The sequence below is a fragment of the Dendrobates tinctorius genome, unplaced genomic scaffold (genome assembly GCF_039654945.1).
Source record: "Dendrobates tinctorius isolate UK_male_01 unplaced genomic scaffold, ASM3965494v1 ptg000003l, whole genome shotgun sequence".
Taxonomy (NCBI): Eukaryota; Metazoa; Chordata; class Amphibia; order Anura; family Dendrobatidae; genus Dendrobates; species Dendrobates tinctorius.
Window position 1 is genome coordinate 84,815,806 of NW_027361671.1, and position 27,010 is coordinate 84,842,815.

Sequence of the window (27,010 nt, forward strand, 5' to 3'; positions counted from 1 at the left end):
TACCCCCAGCTTCAGCATCTCGTTTATCTCTTGGCGGATGTGCTGCTGCACCTCAAGAGAGACCCGATACACTGAACGCCGGATCGGGGGGTGATTGCCAGTGTCCACGTCATGGACGGCTGTCTCAGTCGTTCCGGGCAGGCTGCTGAACAGCTCCCGAAAGGGGTGTAGGGTGACTCCCAGCTGGGAACGTTGGTCCTCCGAGAGCTGGTGACCAACCCCCCCCACATCCTCGATGGATCCACCCGCCTTGGCTTGGGTGAGCAGATCCAGGAGGGTTTCTACCTCCTTCCTCGGGAAGGTTGCACACTGGGTGGGCACAAGCCTCCCACTCATGATGGGCCTTCATCATGTTCACGTGGAAGGCCTTCCTCCTTCCACAGGCGTAGTCCAGGGTGACCAGATCGGCTCAACGCTGTCACCTCTGGTGCACGAGGTATGGACCCTCCCAGGCCGCCTGAAGCTTGTTTTGAGGTACGGGGACCAGTACCCATACCTTTTGACCCACCTCGTAGGTCCGCTCACAAGCATTCTGGTCATACCACCGCTTCTGGTCAGCCTGGGCTTGGGCCATATTGTCATGCACCAGCCGTGTCAAGGCCATCATTCTGTCCCGGAAGCGCACAACATACTCAATGACCGACACTCCAGGGATGGCCAAATCCCCTTCCCATGCTTCCTTCACCAGAGCAAGGGGCCCCCGGACTCGTCGCCCGTACAACAGCTCAAAGGGGGAGAACCCCGTTGAGGCCTGTGGGACCTCTGGGTAGGCAAACAGCAGGTGTGGGAGATACCGCTAACAGTCTCTCCCGTGGGAGTCGACCAACTTCTTCAGTATCTGCTTTAAGGTGCCATTGAACCGCTCACACAGGCCATTGGTCTGTGGGTGGTACTGGCTGGCTACCAGATGTTGCACCTGTATCTGCTTACAGAGAGACTCCATCAGCTGCAACAGGAACTGGGTCCCTCGGTCGGTGAGCATTTCCTGGGGAAACCCCACTCTGGAGAAAATCTCCAGTAAGGCAGTGGCCACTTTGTCAGCCCAAATGGACGACAAAGCTACTGCCTCCGGGTACCGGGTGGCATAGTCCACTACTGTTAGTATGAAGCATTTCCAGGAGCGGCTGGGGGTGGACCGAGATCCAATGAGATCCACAACCACCCTCGAGACAGGCTCTTCGATGATAGGCAGGGTGACAGGACAATTGTGTACAAGATAATTGTGTACGGACTATTGTGTACAGGCCAATTGTGTACAGGCCAATTGTGTACAATGACGATTGTGTACAAGGCGATTGTGTACAAGGCAATTGTGTACAAGGCGATTGTGTACAAGGCAATTGTGTACGGACAATTGTGTACAAGGCAAATGTGTACAAGGCAATTGTGTACAAGGCAATTGTGTACGGACAGTTGTGTACAAGGCAATTGTGTACGGGCAATTGTGTACAAGGTCATGGAACCGTGTACAAGAGGCCACTTGTACAGGCCACTTTCACACTGACGCTTACTTTCGGTTTCAGTACTCACCCCTTGCAACTTTCACCATGACTTTTACTATGAGCAAGTCTGAAAAAGACAAAGATGTCCTTAGGCTTGGGGGACACGAGTATATCCTGCACAGGACACGTGATGACAGCATCAAAGAATGGCGGTGCAGGCAAGTCAACAAATTCAAGTGTCCCGCACGCATGCACACATCTGGAGCCGCGATTGTTAAACAGCCGACTGAGCACAGTCACTCTGCAGATCCAGTTCAAGCTGAAGCCAGAGCTACAATGGCTGCTCTGAGGCAAGAAGCAATCAGCTCTCAAGCATCTACTAGAAGCATTGTTGGACAGGTTCTTCGAGACAGGTCTGATGACGTGTTGTCTCGAATGCCCAAGCGAAGTGACGTTGAGCGAAATACACGTCGGGTCAGGCAGCGAGCAAACACCATGCTGGCTCCTCCTCAAAGCATCAATTTTGCTATCCCCCAGGAATACAGCGACATCATTTTATATGACTCTGCAAGAGATGACCCCCAAAGGATTCTTGTCATTGGTAGCAATGAACTGTTGCCTTATTTCGAAAGAGGAGACACATGGTTTGGCGATGGAACGTTCAAGGTGGTGCCAACCATGTTCTTTCAGCTGTATTCTCTCCATGCAAAAGTCGGCAACTCCTATCCTCCCCTGATCTGCTGCCAAACAAGACTGGTCCAACCTATCGTCGAATGATCACGGCGCTCAAAGGGTTGATGCCAGGTGCAAATCCCCAGAAAATTCTTCTTGACTTTGAGATGGCAGCAATGTCAGCTTTCCAAGATGAGTTTCCAGCTGCAGCGATTTCTGGCTGCTTCTTTCATCTGAGCCAGTCCATTATTCGAAAGGTCAATGAGCTGGGCCTAAAGGCTGAATTTGAGGCTGAGGATGGAGAGTTCAATCTCAAGGTAAAATCTTTGGCCTCCTTGGCGTTTGTCCCACCAGCCGAAGTAAGTGCAAGGTATGACGAACTAGCCCAAATCTTCCCTGATGATGATGCTACCAATCAGCTCCTCTCCTACGTTAGGGGGCCAGGAGTAGATGGACGCTTTCGAAACGCAAGGTTTACTCCAGAGGTCTGGAATCATTATGCTGACGCTTTGGCCTCTGCCCCCAAGACCACGAATTGCTGCGAGGGGTTTCATAACGCCTTACAAGCACTCTTTCTTTGTGCTCATCCTACCGTGTGGAAACTGTTCAACGGACTCATTAGTGACATGGCAATTCATAGACTTACAGCCCAGAATGCTGAGGTACTGAATGTTGAGCATCCACGAAGCAAGTATGTCCAGCTAGCTGAACGACTGCGTGTGAAAGTGGCTGATTATCACAATCAAGGAGACAAGCTGCGGTATCTACGAGCGATCAGCAACATGCAGGCACGATAGACAAGACCAGCAATATTTGTAGAATAAGAATAGAAGAAGCTTTGAAACTGTTATTCAATAAGCAATCTTACGTTAAAATCAATGATGAATATAGTATTTTCTTTTTTTGGACGTTTAATTTTTTGTTTTCCCTATACTTGTCTGTAAATAATCGTCCGTACACAATTGTCCTTGTACACAATTGTCCTTGTACACAATTGTCCTTGTACACAATTGTCCTTGTACACAATTGTCCTTGTACACAATTGTCCTTGGACACAATTGTCCTTGGACACAATTGGCCTGTACACAATTTTCTGTACACAATTGTCCGTACACAATTATCTTGTACACAATTGTCATGGAACCGATAGGCAGAGTTATCAGTGGGGCTTTGGGGCACCGCCCCGCCTTCCCCACCCTCTGACAGGTGTCACACGAACGGCAGTAGGCAATCACCTCGGTCCTCATTCCCGGCCAGTAGAAATGCTGAGCTAGCCTGGCCCTAGTTTTAGTGATCCCTAGGTGTCCGGCCATGGGAATCTCGTGTGCGATCCGCAACAATTCTGCCCTGAACGGATAGGGTACCACTAACTGTCGGTCCCTGGGCCACGCCTCCGGTGAACCCTGCTGGACCATTACCCGGTACAGCCGTCCCTGGTCCCAGACCACTCGCTCGCGGTCGGACTCCAGGGTAGGCTGTGCCGCCTGCTCCTTGAGAGCTTTCAATGCTGCATGAAATCCCTGACTCGATGTGGCAAGAATTGACGAAACTGCCACATCCTCTGTCAGCTCCCCGGGATCTGTCTCCTGGCCGCTGTCTGACTCGGCAGCCACTTGGTCGGAGAAGGGGAAACAGTCGGACCTCCGCAAGGCTCCTTGGGCTCCGGCGCTCCTACTCCTGGTAACAGCGGCCACGACCGCTGAGACCACAGGTAGCGCCTGCTTCCCCTCGGCCCCCGACCGAGTCCCTGGGTCAGGCAGACTTTCCTGGCCTCCTGACATCCCGGATGCGGGGAACTCCTGCCCTGGGGTCTTACCTGGTGGCTCCTCTCCCGGGACGCCCCCTCCCCCATGGCCTGTTCCTCTTTCTGCAGAGGCCCTAGACTCAGCAGGCTGGATTCACTTAGAGGCCCTACCCTAGCAGCCCCTCCCTCCACCTCTGAGCTCTCCCCTGCAGTCTTATCACCTGTCCTCACTGTGAGCCCTGTGTGTGTAGTGTCAGTGCATGGCTTACCATCAGGTTTCACTCCCTCCTCCACTGTTGGAGGCACGTTCAACACATTAACATTAGCATTCACAGTAGAGTCATGACATTCTTGGGGAGCCGGACTTGGGGGTTCAGTGGCCACATACTGGGACACTAGCCGCCCCAAATCGGTCCCAAGCAACACCTTGGCAAACATATTTGGCGTTACTCCCGCCTCCACTGTTCCCCTCTCCTCTACTGTTCCCCTCCCCAGTCCAAAAACACCTTGGCGACGGGCAGCGCCGGTTCCACGCCTCCAATTCCGGAGACGGAAAGGGTTTTCCCAGGCACCAAGTCTTGAGGGGACTCCACCTCAGGACGTACCAGGGTTCGTTCAGCGCCTGTGTCCCGCAGTCCCATGACCGCTGAGCGGCCGATGGTGACAGGTTGGTAATTGTCCAGGGACCAAACACACAAAACAGTGGACGGTTTCTGGGACAGGGATGGGGCCTTATGGCGCTGGGGACACGCAGCCTTAAAGTGTCCTGGCTGGTTGCAATGATGACAACGTCTGGGTTCTGCTCCAGGCCTGGAGAGGGCAGCAGGAGGGTACACCTCTTGCACTCTGGGGGGACAGGGGCAGGATTGGGCTTACCCCCTCTCCAGGTGCTGCTGGCAGACTTCTTTGGCTCAGACGCCCTGTTGGCATACTCGTCTGCCAAGGTGGCTGTAGCAGAAGCCCCCTTTGGTTTCCTGTCACGGAGGAACTGCTGGAGGTCCTCTGGGCAGTTCCACAAGAACTACTCCGTGACAAACAGTTCCGCGACCTCCTGGCGGGTGGTGAGCTCTAGACCCGAGGTCCAGTGCTCGGCAGCTCTCAGCAGTGCCCGCATGTGGTCGGTCCAGGTGTCCTTTGAGCCCCTGTCATGGGAAGCCTAGGTAACTTTAGGCTGAAACCCCTGGGCCCCTGCGGTGTCCCTGATACTAGGGGAAACCCTGTCTGTCCCTCAACCCAGGGGTTTACACTGAAGGTGTGCCTGCCTGGGCCTCCACCCTGTCCTTGTCTCCTGTCCAGCCCTAAGCTGAACCCACCACCCTCCACCCAGTGAGGAGACCAAACACCAGACCCCACAAATAAGTATGGACAGGGATAACGGAAATGCACCACACCGCGTACACACAGGGGAATACAGTAATGTGCAAGGGCAACCAAATAATACAACACAGAGAGGCAAAATGGCAACAATGGAATATACTACACCAGCAACCGTATGCTCCTTAGACCACCACTCCAGACCGGTATCGCTTAGCACAAGGCAAGAGCTATAGTCGGCGACGCCCATAGTCACACAGGGCAATTTAAAGACAGAGGGCGTGGCTAAGCCCTCAGCCAGAATGACAGTCTGGTTAACCCAATCCAAGCTGGATCAGAAGACCAACCAGCGCCGCTGAGAACCATGTGGTAGGATGGGGTATTACTGCTGTCTGCCGGACACCCTGGTGCGAACAGTGTCCGACATGACAGCCCCGCTGCAGGCTCCGGAACTTCCTGCGGTACGACTCCAGGGTGAGGTTGTAGTGCTGGATCAGGGCCCGCTTGATGCTGTTGTAGTCCTGCTCCCCGGCAGGTAAGTCCCCCAAAACTTCCAGGGACTTACCCCTCAAACGGGGGGGTCAGGTACCTTGCCCACTGATCCAGGGCCAGATGGTGTTGGAGGCAGGTTCTCTCAAAGGCCAGCAGAAAGGAATCCAGGTCTCCATCCTTTTCAAGCAGGGGGAAGTCCTCTGCCTGGACCTTGGAAGCCTTGGTCCCCGGTGGGGCTGGAGCATCCAGCGGGAGCTCGTGCTGAGCCATCTCCAGTCGGTGCCGGCGCTATGCAGCTTCACGGCGTTCTGCAGCACACGTTTTGGCATGCTCACGCTCCGTTGCTTTCTCTGCCGCCACCCGGAGTCTGTCATGAGCGGCGGTGTTACCAGCCTCGAGCTGTGCCATAGCCGCTTGGAAAAGGGCCTCCGATCTGGACAGGCTGGGGTGGGCAGGTGATGGACAGTTCACTGCGGAACTGAGCACGGGGGTCTGGCTCCTTGGGGAGCCCTGGCTGAGCTCCCCCTCGCCTTCAATGGTATTGTCCTCCACCACCTCCTCATAGACCATAGCATTGGCCTCCCCCTTTGCCTTACTCCTGGTGCCTTCCGCCATCTTGGGAACCTCTGGTTACTGACAGCTGCAACCCTGACCTCGCACACAACTTATTATATTTGCACTCTGACCGTCTATTGCTGGGCTGACCTTAAGACCCCAGCAGTGAAAGTTACCGCTGGTAGTCTCTAGTGTCTGGGAGTAGGGGGTCACACGCACACTATTACTCTGATCCCACCGCTGCCACCAATGTGGAGGAACAGGACCCGTTCCTCCCACGTCACCAATGTGATGTAACTACACAGGCACAGCTCTCCGGCGCCCCCTTTGTGTCTCAGGTCAGTAAGGGAACTGCACCTAGAGCAAATGGCCGCCGGGGAGGGTGTCCTGTTACCCGCTGGGTATTCTAAGATTCGTAATCAGAGTAAAAGCATCAGCCCAAGATTAATTTTATGGTTTTTCTTAAGGGCGCACTAGATAATTACAGAAGTATACAGTAAGCTTTACAATGGAATTAGTGGATTTGCAGTCAGAGTAAAATATAACAATAAGGGTACAAGACTTAGAGATATTAAGCTGGAGGTCAGTTTACCAGATTGTAGGTTGCATGTGGGTGCCGGTAGCTCTGCAGTCCACAGGTACAAGAATCTTAATTGCCGGACAGACCCCAAAGTGCGGGCTGCTGCTCCCCTTGGCAGATCTGTCCCCAGTTCCTTCTTAGATCATCATTGTCTGGTTCTTCTGTGAGAGAGTGTGTGTCTCTGCCATGTTCATTATTTTCACGACCAGCTTTTATGTGTCTGAATGGGGAAATGGCCCGCAAGATTGGTGTTTCTCTGGAGAGAGAGAGTATTAGAAAATTAGTAATCGAAGAATCTTTTAAACAAAAGGAAGAACTTAAAAAAACTCTCAAGGGACGCTTTCTGTTTCTTAAAATGGATGCCTGCACACGTCACAGAGTGAACTATTTTGCCATCAATGTCCAATTTGTTTGTGACAAAAATGAAATAGTTACCAAGACATCGCCAGTAAAAGACACCAAAGCTCATCACACCAGTGAGTTTCTCCAGGTCTTGGTGGAAAAGGTTCTGCAAGACTATGAACTTAAAAAAGAGCAAGTTCTTTCTGTCGTAACTGACAATGCTTCAAATATGATAAGTACTATTAAGCTAATGAATGAGAGTAATGATGGTGACCAGCAGCTAGAAGAACATTCTGGGTCCACAGACACAGAAATGTTTGAAATAGAGGAACACAGTATTGTAACTGAGGAGCAAACTGAAGTTGCTTCAGATGAACAGCAACATGATAGTTTAGATGATCTTGTTGAAACTGTGTCAATATGTTCTTTCATTCATCACATGCGCTGTGTTGTGCATACGCTACAGCTGGCTATAAGAGACAGTCTGCAAGAAGGACATGCTGCTGCACTGATTGGCAAGGTGAGAAAATTGGCTACTGTTGCCAGAACCCCTAAAGTTGACTCAATTTTGAAGAGACGTGCTGGAAAAGGGGCAATTATTGATCAAGCCACACGATGGGGCAGTACTTACTTAATGATTCAGCGCTTGGTTGAACTGAAAACCTTTCTTGTAGACATGGCTAACCCTCAACTGACGCTAAATGAAAGTCAGTGGAATCAGGTGACTGAGCTGGAAAAATTGCTAGAGCACCCATTTACAGTGACTAAAAAATTACAAGCAGAGGACTTAACTCCAGGTATTTTCTTAAAGGAGTGGAAGAACCTGATGTTTCGCCAGTCCCAAAGAGGAGGGTTAATTGCAAGTGGCATTGCTACATCAATGAAACGGAGAGTGGAGTTACTATTACAAAATAACATTCTTTTGGCAGCTGTTTATGTAGACCCAATGCATCGGATTCTTCTAGATGATCAACAGCTAAGTAAAGGAAAAGAAGCTCTGTTTGAAATAGCAGTAAGGATGAAAGGGTTGCAGAACAGTCAGGAGGAACAAGAAGAATTTGGTCGTCCTGCCACATCTTCACCCTCATCATCAACTGATGAAGAATTTAATTTCGAAAAATATTTGGATCACAAGGACCGTGCAAAGCGTTCCCGCATAGAAGAAGAGTCATCCCCATCAAGGAACACAGCCAGTACATTTCAGCAGAATTTTTCATGTGCTCTAAAAGAAATTGAGAAATTTGACCGTTCATCAAAAATAACAGTGCAACAAGCGATTCCTCTGTATCCTGACATTGTCAGAGATGTTGCCCGAGTGGTTACTGCTTTGCCACCAACACAAGTTAGTGTAGAGAGGTTGTTCTCTGCTCTCAAAATAATTAGATCAGATTTGAGGGCATCCATGAAGGAGGATCTGACAGAGGCAATACTTTTTCTGAGGACAAATTTATAGATTTCTTCTTATTAACTGCATAAAAGTGTTTATTGCATATTTACTTACAGTTTTAGAAAAGTTTATAAAAGTCATTTGCTATATTCTAATTGTATTCTAATAAATGTAGTTTTTGCTCTAAGTGGTCTGATTACTTATATGATGGTGAGAAACTGAATAAGCACGATGTTTAATATTTTACAACAGTAAATTTGTTATGAATTGGCCATTTATGAAGGAGTCGGAGCCTGATAAAATCCAGGAGTAGGAGTCGCAACTGTGGCTTACCGACTCCACAGCCCTGGTTTCCAGCCTCCAAATCCACCTGTTACGATTGGGTCACCGAGGAGGAAAACAAGACCAAGCTAAACTACAGAAAACCAGAGAGGTTGGTAACTAAGCAGATTGCAGACCCCTGATCCTATCCACACAACTAGCAGTAGCCGTGGAGCGTGCCTACGATGATTCTAGATGCCTCGACACAGCTGGAGAACTAAATAAGCTTAAAGCAAGAAAAGAGGAAATTTAAACTGCCCCAGAGCAGACCCCAAAGGAATAGACAGCCCCCAAACATATATTGTCGGTGAGACAAGATGAAAACACAAACACAGGTAGGAAAATAGGCTGAGCAAAAGATGGGGGCCCACACTAACTAGAAAGGAAAGGAAAGACACTGTCTGCAATCACGCAAAAAAACCTGCAAAAATGTCCAACACTTCTGATAGCAAAAACTCTGAAGTCACTAGACTTCTCCCACTATATCAGCACTCTGGCATATTCTGAAAGCAGAGCAAAAAGTGGCCAATCTAATAAGGGACAAAAAACAAACTGACACAAACAGTAACATAAGGATGGAAATTCAGCGCAGCCCCAGCCGGGGCTGGCTGACCACACAAAACTGAATAGACAAAACCAAATTAAATGTGAACAATAGCAAAAGAACACTTAGTTTTCAGTTCAGTCGCTGCATGCTCAAGCTAAGACCTCAGGAGGCAGGAAAAATCACCAGAAGGGATAGAGGGAGTCGGCTGTCTTAAATCCAGTCAGAGACTCCAGATGTCCAGTCGGCGTCCTCATTATCAGGTGGCAGGCCTCTGTCAATTAGATCAGCTCCATTACCTCCTGTAACCACCAGAGGGAGCCCGGAAAGAGAACTCGTGACTCCTCTGTCAATACAACCAGCTCCACTACCTTCACTAGCAACCAGAGGCAGGCCAGAAAGTGAATTCACAACATCCACTATTGCTCGTTGGATTCGTTCAGCAGTTCTGGAGGCATACCGTGTCCAGGACGAACAGCCTCCTCCAGGGGGTGAGGGCTCACTCTACCCGGGCTGTAGGAGCTTCCTGGGCCGTTCGTCACCAGGCTTCGGCCTTGCAGGTTTGCAAGGCTGCTACTTGGTCGTCCCTCCATACTTTCGTGAGATTTTACAAGGTAGATACGCCTCTGCTGATGCAGGCTTGGGTAGGAAGGTACTGCAGGTGGTGGTCACCCACCAGCCGACCTAAGTACCATTCTCTCAGCATTTCTTTCCCACCCTTGGGACTGCTTTTGGACGTCCCATGGTAACCTGTGTCCCCCAATGAAGCGAGAAAGAAAGGGGGACTTTTGGTACTTACCGTAAAATCTCTTTCTTGGAGCCTTCATTGGGGGACACAGCACCCTCCCTTAATTTTGTACCGTGTTGGCCAAGGGGCCATTGTTTTGGTTGGTACATAGGTTGAGTTCTTCTGGTTGAGTTCTTATAGTAGCTCCTCATACTGCTTTTGCACCAACTGAGGTAATTTGGGCCTGTCGGTAGGTGTATACTTCTGGGGAGGAGCTAACTTTTCTTATTTGCATAGTGTCAGCCTCCTAGCGACAGCAGCATACACCCATGGTAACCTGTCTCCCCCAGTGAAGGCTCCAAGAAAGAGATTTTACGCTAAGTACCAAAAATCCCCCTTTTCAGTTTTTGAATTTCCACAAAAATTTAAAATAACCAATAAATTTCGTTCAACTTCACAATTGTGTCCCACTTGTTGATTCTTCACCCAAAATTTACATTTGGTATCTTTATGTTTGAAGCATGATATGTGGGAAAAGGTTGAAAAGTTCCAGCGGGGCCGAATACTTTCGCAAGGCACTGTATATGGATGTGGTTCTACAACATGTCAGAGCAGCACAGAATAACTAGCCATGTCCCTGTTCTAGGTGCCAAATAATGGCAGTGTGTTACCCTTATACATTGCGTAGGTCTGGAGAGAATGTAGCAAAAGTTTCAATTGTTAATGTGATGGCTGAGAGTTGGGATTCACTATAAATACTTACTGGAAATAAATTGCTCAGTTTTTCCTACTTTTATATGGGGTTTCTGATGAGGGAATGTGTATTCATTCATCCTTTATGATCAACAGGAAGAACATGTTAAATGACTTGCTGCGATTTGATGTGAAGGACTGCTCCTGGTGCAGGTACAGCCCGTGATCATACCCCCAATACTTCCCTGCTCAGAGTTGTAGATCTTCCATATGGAATAGTGATGAGCGATTGTTGTGGGATAAGGTGTTATACGAGCATGCTCTAGTGTGAACAGTGTCTTCAGCATGCTGAAATATGTTCGAGTCCCCGCACCTTCATGTCGCACCGCTGTTTAACAACCGCAACACATGGAGAAATTGCCTAACAATCAGCCGCAAGACATGTAGCCGCAGGGACTCGACCATATTATCCGAGTGCACCGAGGATGCTGGGATAACACCTGCTCATCACTAATATTTAACTGTTGCATGCCCATACTCCATTCACATTCTTTATGCCGCGCATATTTTTTTTTCTATGCATCTGAAATAAAAATTAGGAATCTAATATATAAAGCTCAATGTGTGTGTGTGTGTGTGTATGTTTGTATGTATGTATGTGTGCATGTCCGGGATTGGCATCCGCACCGTCGCAGCTACAGCCACAAAATTTTGCACAGTCACACGTCTGGACCCCGAAAGCGTCATAGGCTATGTTGTGAGGTGAAATTTTATCCCCCTCGCATTCCAATTCACCAAACAATTTTGCCCTATCTAAATAATGGGGGGAAAAAGTGAAAGGAAAAGTGTTGGAGGCAAATTGACAGCTGCCGGATGTGAACAAGGGGGTCTAAAGAATGAGAGCGATGGCGCCAAACAGTATATACAGTACAGTTGCTAAGGTGGGGTCCTGACATGGGATACTCACCACACACGGGGATATGAACACACACACAAAATGCGCCACACACTACCACGTTCTTCAACACATATACCACCCTCAGCACACATTTCACCACACATACACCAACCTCGCCACATAAAAGTCGAAACACAAAAGTCGCCACTCAAAACTCGCCACGCTGTCCCAGAGCTGTTTAGCAGATGAAAAATGAGCTGTGATTGGTTGCTATCAGCAACAGTTTTCTTTGTAGACAGTTGTGGTAACTGAGGCCTATTATTCTTATCATTTCTATGGTGTTATCGTCCTTCTGTAAAGCTGGAAATAACACAATTTATTACTGTGCCAACACAGACCACCCTCTGACACAGACTGCAGGGGGAGCCCAGTATCACACAGGATAGGATTGGATACACGGCTCAGCAGTCAGTATCACACAGGATAGGATTAGATACACAGCTCAGCAGTCAGTATCACACAGGATAGGATTAGATACACAGCTCAGCAGTCAGTATCACACAGGATAGGAATAGATACACGGCTAAGCAGACAGTATCACACAGGATAGGATTAGATACGCAGCTCAGCACACAGTATCACACAGAATAGTATTAGATACACGGCTCAGCAGACTGTATCACACAGAATAGGATTAGACACAGCTCAGCAGTCAGTATCACATAGGATTAGATACACAGCTCAGCAGTCAGTATCACACAGGGTAGGATTAGATACATGGCTCAGCAGACAGTATCACACAGGATAGGATAACCGTAGATACGCAGCTCAGCACACAGTATCACACAGAATAGTATTAGATACACGGCTCAGCAGACAGTATCACACAGAATAGGATTAGATACATGGCTCAGCAGTCAGTATCACACAGAATAGGATTAGACACATGACTCAGAAGTCAATATCACACAGGATAGGATTAGATACACAGCTCATCACAGTATCACACAGAATAGTATTAGATACACAGCTCAGCAGACAGTATCACACAATAGGATTAGACACACGGCTCAGCAGTCAATATCACACAGGATAGGATTAGATACACGGCTCAGCAGACAGTATCACACAGGATAGGATTAGATACACGGCTCAGCAGACAGTATCACACAGGATAGGATTAGATACACGGCTCAGCAGACAGTATCACACAGGATAGGATTAGATACACAGCTCAGCAGACAGTATCACACAGAATAGGATTAGACACACGGCTCAGCAGTCAATATCACACAGGATAGGATTAGATACACGGCTCAGCAGACAGTATCACACAGGATAGGATTAGATACACAGCTCAGCAGACAGTATCACACAGGATAGGATTAGATACACAGCTCAGCAGACAGTATCACACAGAATAGGATTAGACACACGGCTCAGCAGTCAATATCACACAGGATAGGATTAGATACACGGCTCAGCAGACAGTATCGCACAGGATTGGATTAGATACACAGCTCAGCAGACAGTATCACACAGGATAGGATTAGATACACAGCTCAGCAGACAGTATCACACAGGATAGGATTAGTTACACAGCTCAGCAGACAGTATCACACAGGATAGGATTAGTTACACAGCTCAGCAGACAGTATCACACAGGATAGGATTAGATACACGGCTCAGCAGTCAGTATCACACAGGATAGGATTAGATACACGGCTCAGCAGTCAGTATCACACAGGATAGGATTAGATACACGGCTCAGCAGTCAGTATCACAGGATAGGATTAGATACACGGCTCAGCAGTCAGTATCACACAGGATAGGATTAGATACACGGCTCAGCAGTCAGTATCACACAGGATAGGATTAGATGCACGGTTTTTATGTGCAATATAATCATTATAATTTGTTATAACTAACCACAGTTGGTTACTATGCCCAGGCAACCCGGGCTCTTCAGCTAGTTAAATATAAAGCATGTCATATTTAGCAGCTTCTACCCAGAAAGACAATGGGGCTAATCCTTTTTCTTGTCCGTGGCACATCAGCTTAGAATTTCTGCTGTGGATCTTTTTTGGAAAAATCATCAGATTTTCTGTAGGTAAATCTGACACCTGTGAACATACCTCAACTTATATTGCTTTGTCTTTCAAAAAGGGCTTTCACTACAGGAACCCCACCAGCACCAAGATATCACCATTCCGCTGTAGTCTATGGAAGCAGCATGTTTGTGTTTGGTGAGTAGCCTGAAAATGGGGGAAATATGATTTTTTACAGTATATTGGAATATATTGAATGTTTTTTTCACTAGTGACTTTTGTCATTTACAACTACTCTGCTATCTAACTAGGGTTGTCTGTTTTGTTTACCAGGCGGCTATACCGGCGATATCTATTCCAATTCTAATCTGAAGAATAAGAATGACCTATTTGAGTACAAGTTTGGGACTGGCCTCTGGACAGAATGGAAAATTGAAGGAAGGTTAGTAGACATTAAAACACAGAGACAGTAAAGCAAAGCAAACAGATGCATATATGTTTAATATCAAGTAAATCAGAGAAAATGCATGTATGATGCACACATGGGGTTGTGAAAGTGAACTGTCCACTCCCAACCGTCAGCTAATGCACCATTTGTAGCTGGTGTCCTGTGGTGCATTTAGTTGTGCTGATGATATATCTATATAAGGCTATGTTCACACATTGAGTTTTTGCTGCGTTTTTTTTTTTCCCCACAAGCAAAACCTGCTCTCTTGGCAATAAAGAAGCTGTTTCAAAAAAGCCAGTTTTTGTTGTCTTTTGTGTGTATTGATAAGGTTAGTGGCCCAAAAAAATCATGGTTTAACTTCCTTAGTTTTTTTTTTCTCACCAAAAACGCAGCAACAACTGATACCTGTGTTTTTGCTGCGAATACGCAGAAAAAATGCTGAACAGCTTTGAAAAACACAGCAGTTTTCCAAATCCGTCAGGAAAATAAAACCAACATGTGTGTATGAGATTTCTGAAATGTCATAGCCTTTACTGGTACTGTAAGATGCAGCTTAAAATTTGCAACAAAAAAAGCGCAACACAAACGCAAAGTGTGAACATAGCCTCACACGTTGGTCCGTTGCCCATTTACTAGCCTGTTTACACAGGGCATCGCTGTTATGATCATTCTGTCCTCTTACATTATAATGGTTTTGGCTGCACATCCCACATGAGTTGATAACCATGATTTTTTTTTTTTTTTTTTTTTTTTACTGGCTTAAGTTAAGTAACTTTATTTATAGTGGATTTGATTACAATTTTATCCAACATCCAATAGTTGTTCAGTCTAGTATTCAGTTACTAATAAGTCACCTTATTAGTCCTTGTTAATATGCATGTTGTTCTACTGTATTTCTTGGAGCATTGTGAAGAGCAGGGCCAGTTTTTTAATGTTTTACTTTACAGCATAACCAGATACATCCAGGTATATACCAAGTGGTGTCTTTCTTTTTTGAATAGACAAGGAATGTATTTCATGGCCTGTAGGTTTACAGCCACTTACGATTTTGTCATTGATAGAAGACAATGAATAATGTCTGACATGTTTTATCAGTGTTTCTCTGGTCTTTGTATTGCTATCCTGAGATAAGAGATCTACCAGCTACTTTGTGTATTAAGCAAACATTTAGGAATCACCTTTTTATTTGTGAGGCCTAGGACCAGTGTTTGCTCAATTAAATATTTACCAGATACTTTCCCTTCTGTCATGTAGTGATGCTCTCATTTTTATCTGTTTAGGTATGGATTACATTGTGAGTGGATGAACTTGGAGTATGAGGTTTACTTTTACTATAGATATCATTAAAGGTGCATTTACCATGCAGGATGATCGTGAGCGAGCTTTGTTATAAACACTCATTTCACGATTATCCTGCCATATAAACAGGCTGATGATCACTTGATGAACAAGCAAAATGCTCCTTCATTGGGTGAAATGATCTTTTGTGCATCATAATAGATATTCTTTCTCCAAGATACATCATTCTGTGCATCACCAGGACTCGGACTGCGGAGAACATGGCAGCCTATGTTGAGCGAATTTCATATATATTGCTCAGTGCGTATTGTTTACTTTGGTCTGCCCTGTAAACGGGCAATCAAGCGATCATTGATCAGTAAAAAATTACCATCCGGTGGTCGTGTTGTGAAGTCAGTCCTGTCAGTGAACCTTAACTGTTATCGGTTTCTTTCAGATTACCAGTGGCTCGGTCAGCGCATGGAGCTACAGTATACAATGATAAACTATGGATTTTTGCAGGATATGATGGAAATGCAAGGTACCTAAGCATTGATTGATGCTCGTGAAATGGTATAATGGAAAAATATGAAACTAACAAGGGTGCAAAATCAATTAGAGTATGAACAGAAGGCAAAATGAACAGAATAAGAGGGTAACATTTTGAACAATTGAGGGCTAAATTTTTTGTAGCACGTAATTGTGTTGTCCACTACTTAGATATGTATGATATCTTCTTAGAATAGGTCAGTAATATCGCTGGGAGTCCGATACTTGGCATTCCCACTGATCAGCTGTTACCAACTTTGCAGGTGGCCAGATGTCTATAGTATACAAAGCGGTGCCAAGAACCTTAGTTGAATAGGAACTGAGCTGCTCCACTCCGTACACTGTTTAAATACGGACACCGATCAAGCTGCTAAGAGCTGATGTGTGGAAATGTCAGGTGTTAAAACCCCACAGATCTGATATTGATGACCTATTCCATGGACAGGTCATCAAAATTAAACTGCTTGACAGTACAAGAAAACACACAATGAATGTAGTAAATGCCAACTTCAGTTTTTTCATGATACTGGCTTTCATCATACTGTATAGCAGGTTACCTATTTTAGTGCTTATGTTTTCTCTTTCCCCCATGACTGCACCACGGAGAGAGGGGATCCGCTCCACGGGAACAGGAAACCTACAGATAAAAAGGCGATACCTCTCTCCCACATCAGTTGGTTTCCTGACCCATAGGGAACGTACAGACTTACCATCGGAACCGGGGCCGACCAGTCTGGAGGATGACAGCGGGAGCCCCCAGTCCTGGCTGGGGCGGTTACCCGAGGCGCCACCGCTGAGGTCAGCGGGCCTCCAGGGTGTGCGGGGGGGAGAGGCGGCAGAAGCGCTTCCAGAAGACCGCCTCTCCCGGGATAGCGTCCTCCATGTGTGGCCGGGGCGGCCCTGGGCCGGAGCAGGTACCGGGGTGGGAGAGCGTCAGTGGGCGCCGAATCCCCCATGCGTGCCGGCAGCTTGAGGAGACGCCGCCGGCCTCAGCGCAATGCATCACTGGGAGCCGGGGGCGGCGACAGTGCGCACGCGCGGGGCAGAGCTTGGCCTGAACGACTTCACACATCGCAAGGCATCTCTGGGTAGGCTGGGCCAGTGCGCGTGCTCGGGGGAAGGGCGCCACCGGATGACGTGGGCAGCGCAAAGCATCTCTGGGAGGCCCTTTGGTGATACACAGGTGTCGCTCACCCCGGGGGAAAAAAAAAAGGCCCCCCGCTTGATTAAAAGCGCGCAGGGGGACCAGCGCTGTCTGTTTCTGACACCATGAGCTCCGAGCCTCCAGAAGAGCAACAGCTGCTAGACGTGGCCTCTGACACAGGACACCAGCAGCAAACGCGGAAATCACTGCAGCAGCACCGCAAGAAGGATGCCAAGGACCAGGCACAGCGACACAGCAGCAGCAGCCGCTCGGAGTCCCGACGCAGCAAAGAGTCCGGTGGGACAGGGGTCCCAAAAGACAAACCGCAAGCAGAGCCGGGGCCCACTTCTGATTCAGTATCCTTCTTCGGTCTGGTGGGTAAGTGGACTACGTGAACGTATATACTGTAACTAGGGCCTGTCCTCCTTCTCTTATAGGGGAGGAAGTGCACGCAGAAGGCCAACCACAAGATTTGCCCACTTTATAAGGAGGAGCTCCCCACAGCGTGGGGGAAAAGGCTCTGCCAATCCTGCATTGAACATACAATATGCAAGGAATCCCCAGGGTTCGCTTCTGACCTTAGAGCCCTAATTGTCCACCAAGTTGAAAACACCTTCAAAACCCTTCAGGGAAAAAGCATAAGAAGCCTAAAAGAAAGGAACCTGAGTCAGACCATAGTGATAGGGAGAGCGAATCGTCTTCCTCAGGCACAGATAGCACATCATCCGACTCCTCGTCCTCTGCGGAAGACTGTCGTAGCGTAGCTGTTTCCATATAGAGGAAACGGACGACCTAATAAAGGCAATCAGAACCACTATGGGGCTAGTAGACACCAGGCCCAAAAGAACCATTCAGGATGCTATGTTCAGTGGGTTAGAGCAGAAGAAGAGGAGATCATTTCCCATGAATGATAAAATCCAGGCGCTTATACAGAGGGAGTGGAAAACGCCAGAAAAAAAGGGCCTTCTAGCACCAAAAAGGAAATATCCCTTTGAGGAGTCATGCTGCTCATTTTGGGGCAAAGCACCGAAGGTGGATGTGGCCATAGCAAAGGCCTCAAAAAAATTTTCTCTGCCCTTTGAGGACATGGGAACGCAAAAAGACCCCATGGACAAAAAAGCGGATACATTCCTAAAAGGAGCTTGGGAGGCAGCCGGAGGAGGACTAAAACCCGCTATAGCCACCACCTGCACAGCTAGAGCCCTGATGGTGTGGCTGGATCAGTTGGACGACCAACTAAAGAACAAAACCCCAAGGGGCGCAATCCTAGACTCCATCTCGTTAATGAGAGGGGCAGCAGCGTTTCTGGCGGACGCATCCGTGGATTCGATCAGGTTGACAGCCAGGGCAGCCTCATTCTCGAACGCAGCCAGAAGGGTGCTGTGGCTCAAGTGCTGGACGGGAGACCTGCAAACGAAAACAAAACTGTGCTCCTTTCCCTGTGAAGGGGAATTCCTTTTCGGGCCCACACTGGACGATATACTTGAAAAAGCAGGGGACAAAAAGAAGTCTTTCCCTAACCCATCCAATTACCCCTTCAAACGCTTTCGGAGCAAGAAATTTATACAGAGGAAGCCGCCTAAAAACTCCCAGGGTAAGTGGGAAGATAGAAGAGGCAAAGGGAAGGGGTTCATGTTCGGGAAGCCAGCAGACAAAAAGCAACCCCAATGAAGGTGTCTCCCAGGTAGGGGGAAGATTGGGCCTCTTCTTCCCAACCTGAGAAAAGATATCAAGCAGTTCCTGGATTCTAAGCATCGTAAAAACAGGCCTCAAATTAAAATTTCACAACTCACCCAAACCTTCTTTCATAGAGACCCCACAGAGGCAGTTGATAGAAGAGCAAGCGGCAGTACAACAGGAGATTCAGACCCTGGTGGAGAAATCGGTACGGCAGGATGTTCCCCACCAAGAAAAAGGAGAAGACTTCTGTTCCCCTATCTTCCTGCGGAATAAACCAGATGGGACATTCAGGACAATAGTGAACCTGAAAAGACTGAACAAATGCCTAGTGATTCCTCCATTCAAAATGGAAACCATAAAATCCGCAGTAAAGATGCTGTTTCCATCTTGTTACATGACGGTGCTAGACGTAAAAGACGCGTACTATCACGTCCCCATACACACGGACTACCGCCATTTCCTCAGAATAGCAGTCACCATAGGGGGAGAAATAAAGCATTATCAATTCAAAGCCCCCCCATCGGGCTAGCCGTCGCCCCGAGAGTATTTACAAAGATCATAGCAGAGGTCATGGCACACTAGAGAGCGCAGGACGTCCTGATAGTTCCATACTTGGACGACTTCCTAGTGATAGGCAACTCCCCCTCTCATTGCAGAGACCAGTTGAACCAGACTATGGAATCATTGTCCAACCTAGGTTGGTTACTAAACCTGCCGAAATCTCGGTTGATTCCGAGCCAAATACAAGAATATTTGGGTATAACCATAGATTACCTCAGACAAGAGTGTTGCCTGCCGGAGGGGAAAACGCTACACATACAGCAGCTAGCAGCAGGAGCAATGACACACACAGTAATGACACTCAGGAAGGCCATGTCCCTGCTCGGCTCAATGACAGCCTGCCTACCAGCCGTTCAGTGGGCCCAAGCTCATACAAGAGATCGTCAGTGGGATATACTAGCGGCAGAAATTTCTCTCCACGGAAATTTAGAAGGGCGGTTAGACATTTCACCCTTAACAGCTCACTCACTACAGTGGTGGATGGAACCATCCAACCTATCCAGGGGGGTCCCTTGGGTGATACCGGTCTCTCAGATCCTTACTACAGATGCAAGCCCCAGGGGGGTGGGGGGCTCACTTGGACAACCAGGTAGCACAAGGAGTCTGGACAGAGGACAAAAAGGCAGCCTCCTTGAATATGAAGGAGCTGTTAGTGGTGAAACAAGCCCTCCTGTATTTTCTAAACTTCTTCAGGTCCCACCACGTGAGAGTGTTCTCGGACAACAGCACAGTAGTCGCCTACTTGAATCATCAGGGGGGCACGAGATCCCGTACCCTTATGGAGGTGACAAAGTAAATTTTCCAGGTTGCAGAGGGGAACCTAGGCTCACTGACAGCATTACACATAAAAGGGTCAGACAATGTGAAGGCGGACTTCCTAAGTCGCACGCAACTGAGACAGGGCAGGTGGGAGTTGAACCAGGGAATTTTCAATCAGATCACGAAGCTGTTGGGGAAACCCAACATAGACCTATTTGCCAACAAGACGAATCGGAAGGTGAAAACGTTCTGCTCCATAGACCCATCCAGGAACCCAATAGCCCTGGACGCCCTTATGATCCCCTGGCACTTTTCCCTTGCATATGCGTTCCCACCAATAGCCTTAATTCCATCAGTTCTGAGGAAGATTCGGGAGGACAAAGCAAAGGTGATCTTAATAGCTCCCTTCTGGCCAAGAAGGACTTGGTTCTCTTGGCTAAAGAGAATGTCCATCTCCGACCCTTGGGTCCTCCCGGACGTCCCGGACTTACTCTCACAAGGGCCAGTACTTCACTCGCAGGTGGAGAACCTACATATGACAGCCTGGAATTTGAAAGGGCTCTGTTAAACAACAGGGACTTCTCCCAAAACTTAGTATCTACTCTCCTATGGAGCAGAAAACCAGTAACCACCAGATTGTATGGTAGGATCTGGAGGAAGTTCCTTTCGGTATCAGGGGTAGGCTCGGGTGGGAATGTACCCCTATCTAAGATTCTCGAGTTCCTGCAAAAAGGGCTAGAACAAGGACTGGCTATCAGCACATTGAAGGTTCAGGTGGCGGCCCTAGGGGCCCTATACAACTATGACTTGGCAGGGAACCGTTGGGTGTCCAGGTTCATTAAGGCAGCAGGTAGATCCAGGCCCATGCCCTCTCTAAACACTCCTCCCTGGGATCTAAACTTGGTGCTCTCATCCCTGACCAAGCCTCCCTTTGAGCCTTTGCAAGAAGCACCGCTAAAATTAATCTCTCTCAAGACCTCCCTCTTGATAGCCCTCACATTGGCCCGTAGAATTAGTGACATCCAGGCCCTGTCAGCCTTCCCTCCGTTTACACAGATTCTGGATGACAGGGTGATACTTAGAACAGACCCGGCCTACCTACCGAAGGTGGCATCCTGATTCCACAGAACCCAGGAAATCTCCCTCTCCTCCTTTTGCCCCAATCCCAAAAACAAGGGAGAAGAAGCTCTACACACATTAGATGTCAGGAGATGCCTAATGGAATAACTAGCGGCCACCAGGGAGTGTAGGAAGGATAGGTCTCTCTTTGTGTGCTTCCAGGGGCCAAGAAAGGGGCGGAAGGCAACAAAGAGCACGCTGGCAAGATGGATAAGAGACGCCATCGCCTTGTCATACTCGTCGCAGGGCGTGGACATCCCAGACAGAGTAACAGCCCATTCTACAAGAGCGGTGTCAACTTCCTGGGCAGAGAGAGCAGGCGTCTCCATTGAGCAGATATGTAGAGCCGCCACTTGGTCCTCTCCTTCGACTTTCTTTAACCACTATCGGCTGGACCTAGCCAAAACCTCAGATCTAACCTTTGGTAGAAGGGTGCTAGAGGCAGTGGTCCCCCCTAACAGATATTCTCTGCAATTCTCTCCGTGGTGCCGTCATAGGGGAAAGAGAAAAGCGTAGTTACTTACCGTTAACGGTATTTCTCTGAGCCCATGACAGCACCCGTATATTCCCTCCCTACACGCATGGGGTGCGCACTTATTGTAAATAGAGTCTAAGAAAATTGTCACGTGATCTCTCTACGCAGTTTAATGATAGAAATTGTTTTGTTTCTTTAAGCTATTGTGTTAGTACTAGGCTGAAGGTCCTTTTGATGCTCTGTAAAACAACTGATGCGGGAGAGAGGTACCGCCTTTTTATCTGTAGGTTTCCTGTCCCCGTGGGGCGGATCCCCTCTCTCCTTGGTGCCGTCATGGGCTCAGAAAAATACCGTTAACGGTAAGTAACTACGCTTTTTGCTTCTATTAGGTTGAATGACATGTGGACCATCAGTTTGCAAGATCGAGAGGCGGCAGCTTGGGAAGAGGTAAAATGAAGACTTTTTATTATAGCTGTTAAAGGGATTGATCAAGACTTACCTATTGATGACTGATCCAAAGGATCTGGTTGACAATCTGGCAACTCCACCCACCATTTGTTTAATGACATTGAACCCCCACCGTACAGCTGTTTGCATATCACTCCTCTTTTCTTGCCAATATATAGACTTCCACAGGGCTATGGTATAATGCTCAAAGTTCCTAAAATAAACATTGGTAACCTAATAGGAACTAAAATGTCCTACAGCAATGAAGACCCATCAAACTCAGTGTAGACGGCATTACGGGGAGGAGCTATCAACATGTCAAATATTGTGTAAATCCCTACAAACTAGCCAAGTAGAGGGAATGTGAAAACTGCTCTGTATGGAGATAGCGTTATTGTGTGTATTCGACATGTTCGGTCTGTGTATAACTAAACGTGTCTGTGTGTGTATTGCAGATTGAGCAAAGTGGAGAGATCCCACCATCATGCTGTAACTTCCCTGTGGCTGTCTGTAGGGACAAAATGTTTGTCTTCTCTGGTCAGAGTGGAGCGAAGATCACAAACAACCTATTCCAGTTTGAGTTTGCAGAAAAAGTGTAAGAGCCAAACATGGGCCTAACGTGATTATGTAATCTATAAATCCTTCCACACATTTGTACTCGTGCTCAATATAGCACAATGACACTTTTAAAGGAGATTTTCTGTATTAATTCTAATTTTTAATAATGATCTGTTCTTATAATGATCACTGAAGTGGCCTTGCTAGCGATTTGCTGTTCTTGTGGCGGCTTTTACTCTATATTATGAAGTATAGAGAGTTGGCAGCTTCCGAAAGAATTAGTATGTCTCTTCTAACTGCTTCGGTTAAAATAAGTGACATAAGACAGAACATGTGCACAGCTATGTTGTTTTGACATTGCGGTGCCTTATATCCATGTTGTATGCACATAGCATTAAAGAAGTTATCCACTACTTGGACAACTTCTTCTCATACCCCTATGCTTGGTCCCCATAAAATAATAAAGCTTATAATCCCCTCCTGTGCTTGCGCCGTTCCCAATGTTGGCACACGCTCCCGTGTGGATGTTGTGATGTGATGCTGGCGCCACTGTCCCCACCGCCTGTCGATTTGAGCATGAAGAGGAAATCCAAGATCAGCTACCTCCTGGACTTCCTGTTTCTTCACATGTAACAACAGCAGCTATGGAGCACCAACACTTCGGGAACAGCGCCAGCACGGGAGGCGATTTTAGGCTTTATTTTTTTTTATGGGGACCAAACATTTGGATCACGGAGTTGTCTTAGTAGCTAGGTTCACAAAGTGTTTTTGAGGAGGATTTTGAAGCGAATCCAGGTCAAAAACTCCATCATAAACTGCTTTCAAATATTTATTTGAGGCAGATTTCTCATGAAATCTGCAGCAAAACACAATGTGGACAACTCAGGAAAAGCAAAATGTCTCCAAATTCCAAATAAAAGCACCGTTCCTGGATTTCTCCTGGAAAAGCTCATTGGATTTTATTGCCTCCATATCTCCGTGTGAGCATACCCTTACTGACACACCAAAATCATCACAAGAAATGGAAATTGCCTGCACAGAAGTCACATAATTTGGCATTGGGTAACACTTTGAAACCATTGTGAGGATCTTGTTAGTTACATACTCCGAGCAATAACGATGGGCTGAAAGGGTATGTCGGACAGGACTCTCCTTATAATATTTATCCCAATTGTCCTATTCAGTTTCCTGCTCAGTGACCTATTTTGTGTCATATGTGCTGACATATGGCTATTCTAGTGTTGAGGTTATATGGTTGGGATCCTGGGGCCACATTTAGTTAACACTATTATTTCTCTATTGGCACTATTGTACAACATTATTTATAACGTCTGCCGACTAAGGGGCCACATGCAGAGGACCTGAGAGCCAGAGAAGTTGGAGACCATTGACCTATAGCAAGCCATTTTCAAAAACTCTGTTCTCAATGTTTCTACACAAGTACACCAAATGCAATAAGTCTATATTGAATTTGTGATCTTTGTCTTCACAGCTGGATGCGCATTCCTACTGAGCACCTCCTGCGCGGGTCACCTCCCCCTCCACAGAGGCGTTATGGGCACACAATGGTGGCTTTTGATCGCCACCTCTATGTATTTGGTGGAGCCGCAGACAACACTTTGCCTAATGAGCTGCATTGTTATGATGTGGACTCCCAATCCTGGGAGGTGATACTGCCCAGTCCAGACAGTGAGGTAAGGGCTACAAAAGTATCCTGATAAAGTTATCCTTATTAGAGCCTGGATCAGTTTTAGTTTTTATAGATTGAAGATTGTCCTTAATAAGTTTACACTAGCCAAAGGCTGAAGTTACACGACCTGCTAATCAGCTACATTTGTTTTCCAATTGGTGATCCATTATATAGCTTGTTCAGAAAGGACAACCATACTTTTGTGCACAAAGAACAATTGGAAGTAGATCATTCTGTGGACATACAGTCATTGTTTTCGGCATTGTTTTCGTTGGTTTTTAAGCAAGCGAAAGGGGTTCTCTGAAAGCTATAGTGCCCTTTATAAATATCTGTTTTAATGGCCTAACCATTTATGTAATTTGCTTTATTATAACATTCCCTACCATTCTCTAGATCTTGCTGTTTCCTGTATCTGTTTTTCTCGTTCGCCTTATTGGGGGACACAGAGACCATGGGTGTATGCTGCTGCCACTAGGAGGCTGACACTATGCAAAAAAAGGTTAGCTCCTCCTCCGCAGTGTACACCCCACCGACCGGCAGGGAATTTCCTCAGTTTTAGCTTAGTGTCAGTAGGAGGTGGACACGGGTCCTTCATTGGACCCATATCTACCTCGATGTGCGTCGTTCCCTTTCAGGTCTTAGGCGGCATACAGTGTGAACGGTCACAACTGTACTGCCACAAGAGACTATGAGTACGGCGTGTACTGTCACCCCGTATCCTCATAGTTCTCCGGGCGGACCACGGGCTCAGCACAGGACGTGCCAGCGAAGACGGATGGTCCTTGCCCCCTGCCTCCCACCCACTCGCCCACCAGAGCCTGTCGGTTGGACGAGGCGTGAAGACGGAATGGACAGACAGCGTGGGATATGGAAGGTACCTTTATTGGACCGGAGAAAGACACCACCGCTCCCAGAGTCTCCACAAGGACGCCGGGTGGTGGCGCCAAAGTAGCGCCGCAGGTTATCAGCAGCCGACGCTTCCCAGTCGCCGCATCCCTTTTGGCCCCAGCTGCGGTGCGGGCTTTCTTCACCCCACCGCCGGTATTTTTGCGTAGGATGGCGTCTGGGAGCAGGGCTAGGGCGGCATTCTTCTTAGGGGCGGGCGCGGCTGCACCGCAGTTGTTCCACACCGCCCCGTGCTGACAGGCGACCGCAGTGTCTAATTTAGCCCCCCGGCTTCAATTTGGGCCTTCGCACCCGTCGCGGCCACGCCCGTCCGCTCTCATAGGCCGTTGCCTTCCTAAGCCCTCCCACCTCCTCTTCAGGCTTGTGGCTGGGAAGGGGTGGGCAGGTTTTCCCTCTGGGGGAGGCGACTAGCTCCGCCCTTCTTGCCCAGAAACCGCGCTTTTACTTCCTCACGTCGGGCTGTCACCATCTTTGCAGCCTGACAGCCGGAGACCAAAGCAGAGACCAGCGCTTCCTGTCGGTCCCTGGCCAGTTGCAGGAGCCTAATTCATCTCTTTCGGGGTCACCAGACCGTGAGTACTTCTGCATCTGCAGACTGACACCCTACTCTGCCTTTCTGTCCCCCAACCTTCCGGCAGTTCCGCAGGTTTTCATCTTCTCTTCCTTCAGCATGTCTACTTCTAAGCCTGATCGTGGCCATCCGCCAGTCCCCACGGGCACCCTAGTCCAGTTCTTCGCATGCTCCTCTTGCAATCGCAAACTTCCTTCAGGTCAGCCTACTCCCATCTGCCTGGACTGCAGCAATCCCGTTCAGCATGACTCCGTCCAGGAACCACCTATTGCGCCACGGGCAAGCGAACCACCCATTCCTGGCTGGGCCTCGTCTCTTTCGCAATCTGTGGCAGACCTCACCAGGGTGTCTCAGTCCCTAGTGGCCGTTCTTGACAAGTTGCCCCTGGACACTTCTGCAGGGTCCAGCAGGTCACAAGACGCTCCATCTGAGCCAGTTAGCAGAAGCCGCAAAAGGCCCAGGCAGGATCTCCGGCCGGAATCCTCTCCTGGCCCCTCATCTGCACCTAGTCCTTCCCAGCAGTCGCCCTCCCGTGCCTCCTCACCCGAGTCAGGTGAAGCGTTCTCGGATATGTTTTCTGAAGGGATTGTAGAGCTGGAATCTGGCCAGGACGCGGACATGAAGGCTACAGTACAGAACCTCATCGCGGCAATTAACCACACCTTCGAAATCTCTGACTCCCCTGCGAAATCCTCAGATCAGGAGGTTTCGTTCAGACGGGAGGAAACACCCTCCAGGGTATTTCCTTTTCATTCCGAGTTTGGAAAGATTTTTACAAGAGAAAGGGAAGATCCGACCAGACGCTTTCAAAGAGGAAAGGGTCTCGGCGTACTGTACCCGTTTGCTAAAGAGCTCACGGATAACTGGTCTGCCTCTCCCTCGGTGGACCCGCCCGTGTCCAGACTGTCTAATAACACGGTTCTCCTGCTTTCAGGTGTGGCGTCTTTAAAGGATTCTAATGATAGAATTATAGAATCCCTGGCGAAGTCTGCCTTCGAAGCGGCTTCGATGGCGGTATGCCCAATCTTTGCTTCATCTTGGGCAGCAAAGGCCATAGCTACTTGGG

At 48.1% G+C, this 27,010-nt stretch overlaps 1 protein-coding gene across 2 annotated transcripts in view; it reads left to right on the top strand.

Annotated features, from left to right (window-relative positions):
* The window catches only part of LZTR1 (leucine zipper like post translational regulator 1), a 92,632-nt gene that overhangs the window by 13,836 nt on the left and 51,786 nt on the right, over positions 1-27,010 (top strand). For both annotated transcript variants that reach the window (XM_073557973.1, XM_073557979.1), the window contains exons 3-9: positions 10,970-11,026; positions 13,878-13,957; positions 14,093-14,201; positions 15,943-16,026; positions 22,162-22,219; positions 22,675-22,814; positions 24,270-24,471. In XM_073557973.1, the coding sequence (XP_073414074.1) occupies positions 10,970-11,026; positions 13,878-13,957; positions 14,093-14,201; positions 15,943-16,026; positions 22,162-22,219; positions 22,675-22,814; positions 24,270-24,471 (730 nt within the window). The remainder of the gene's footprint in view (positions 1-10,969; positions 11,027-13,877; positions 13,958-14,092; positions 14,202-15,942; positions 16,027-22,161; positions 22,220-22,674; positions 22,815-24,269; positions 24,472-27,010) is intronic.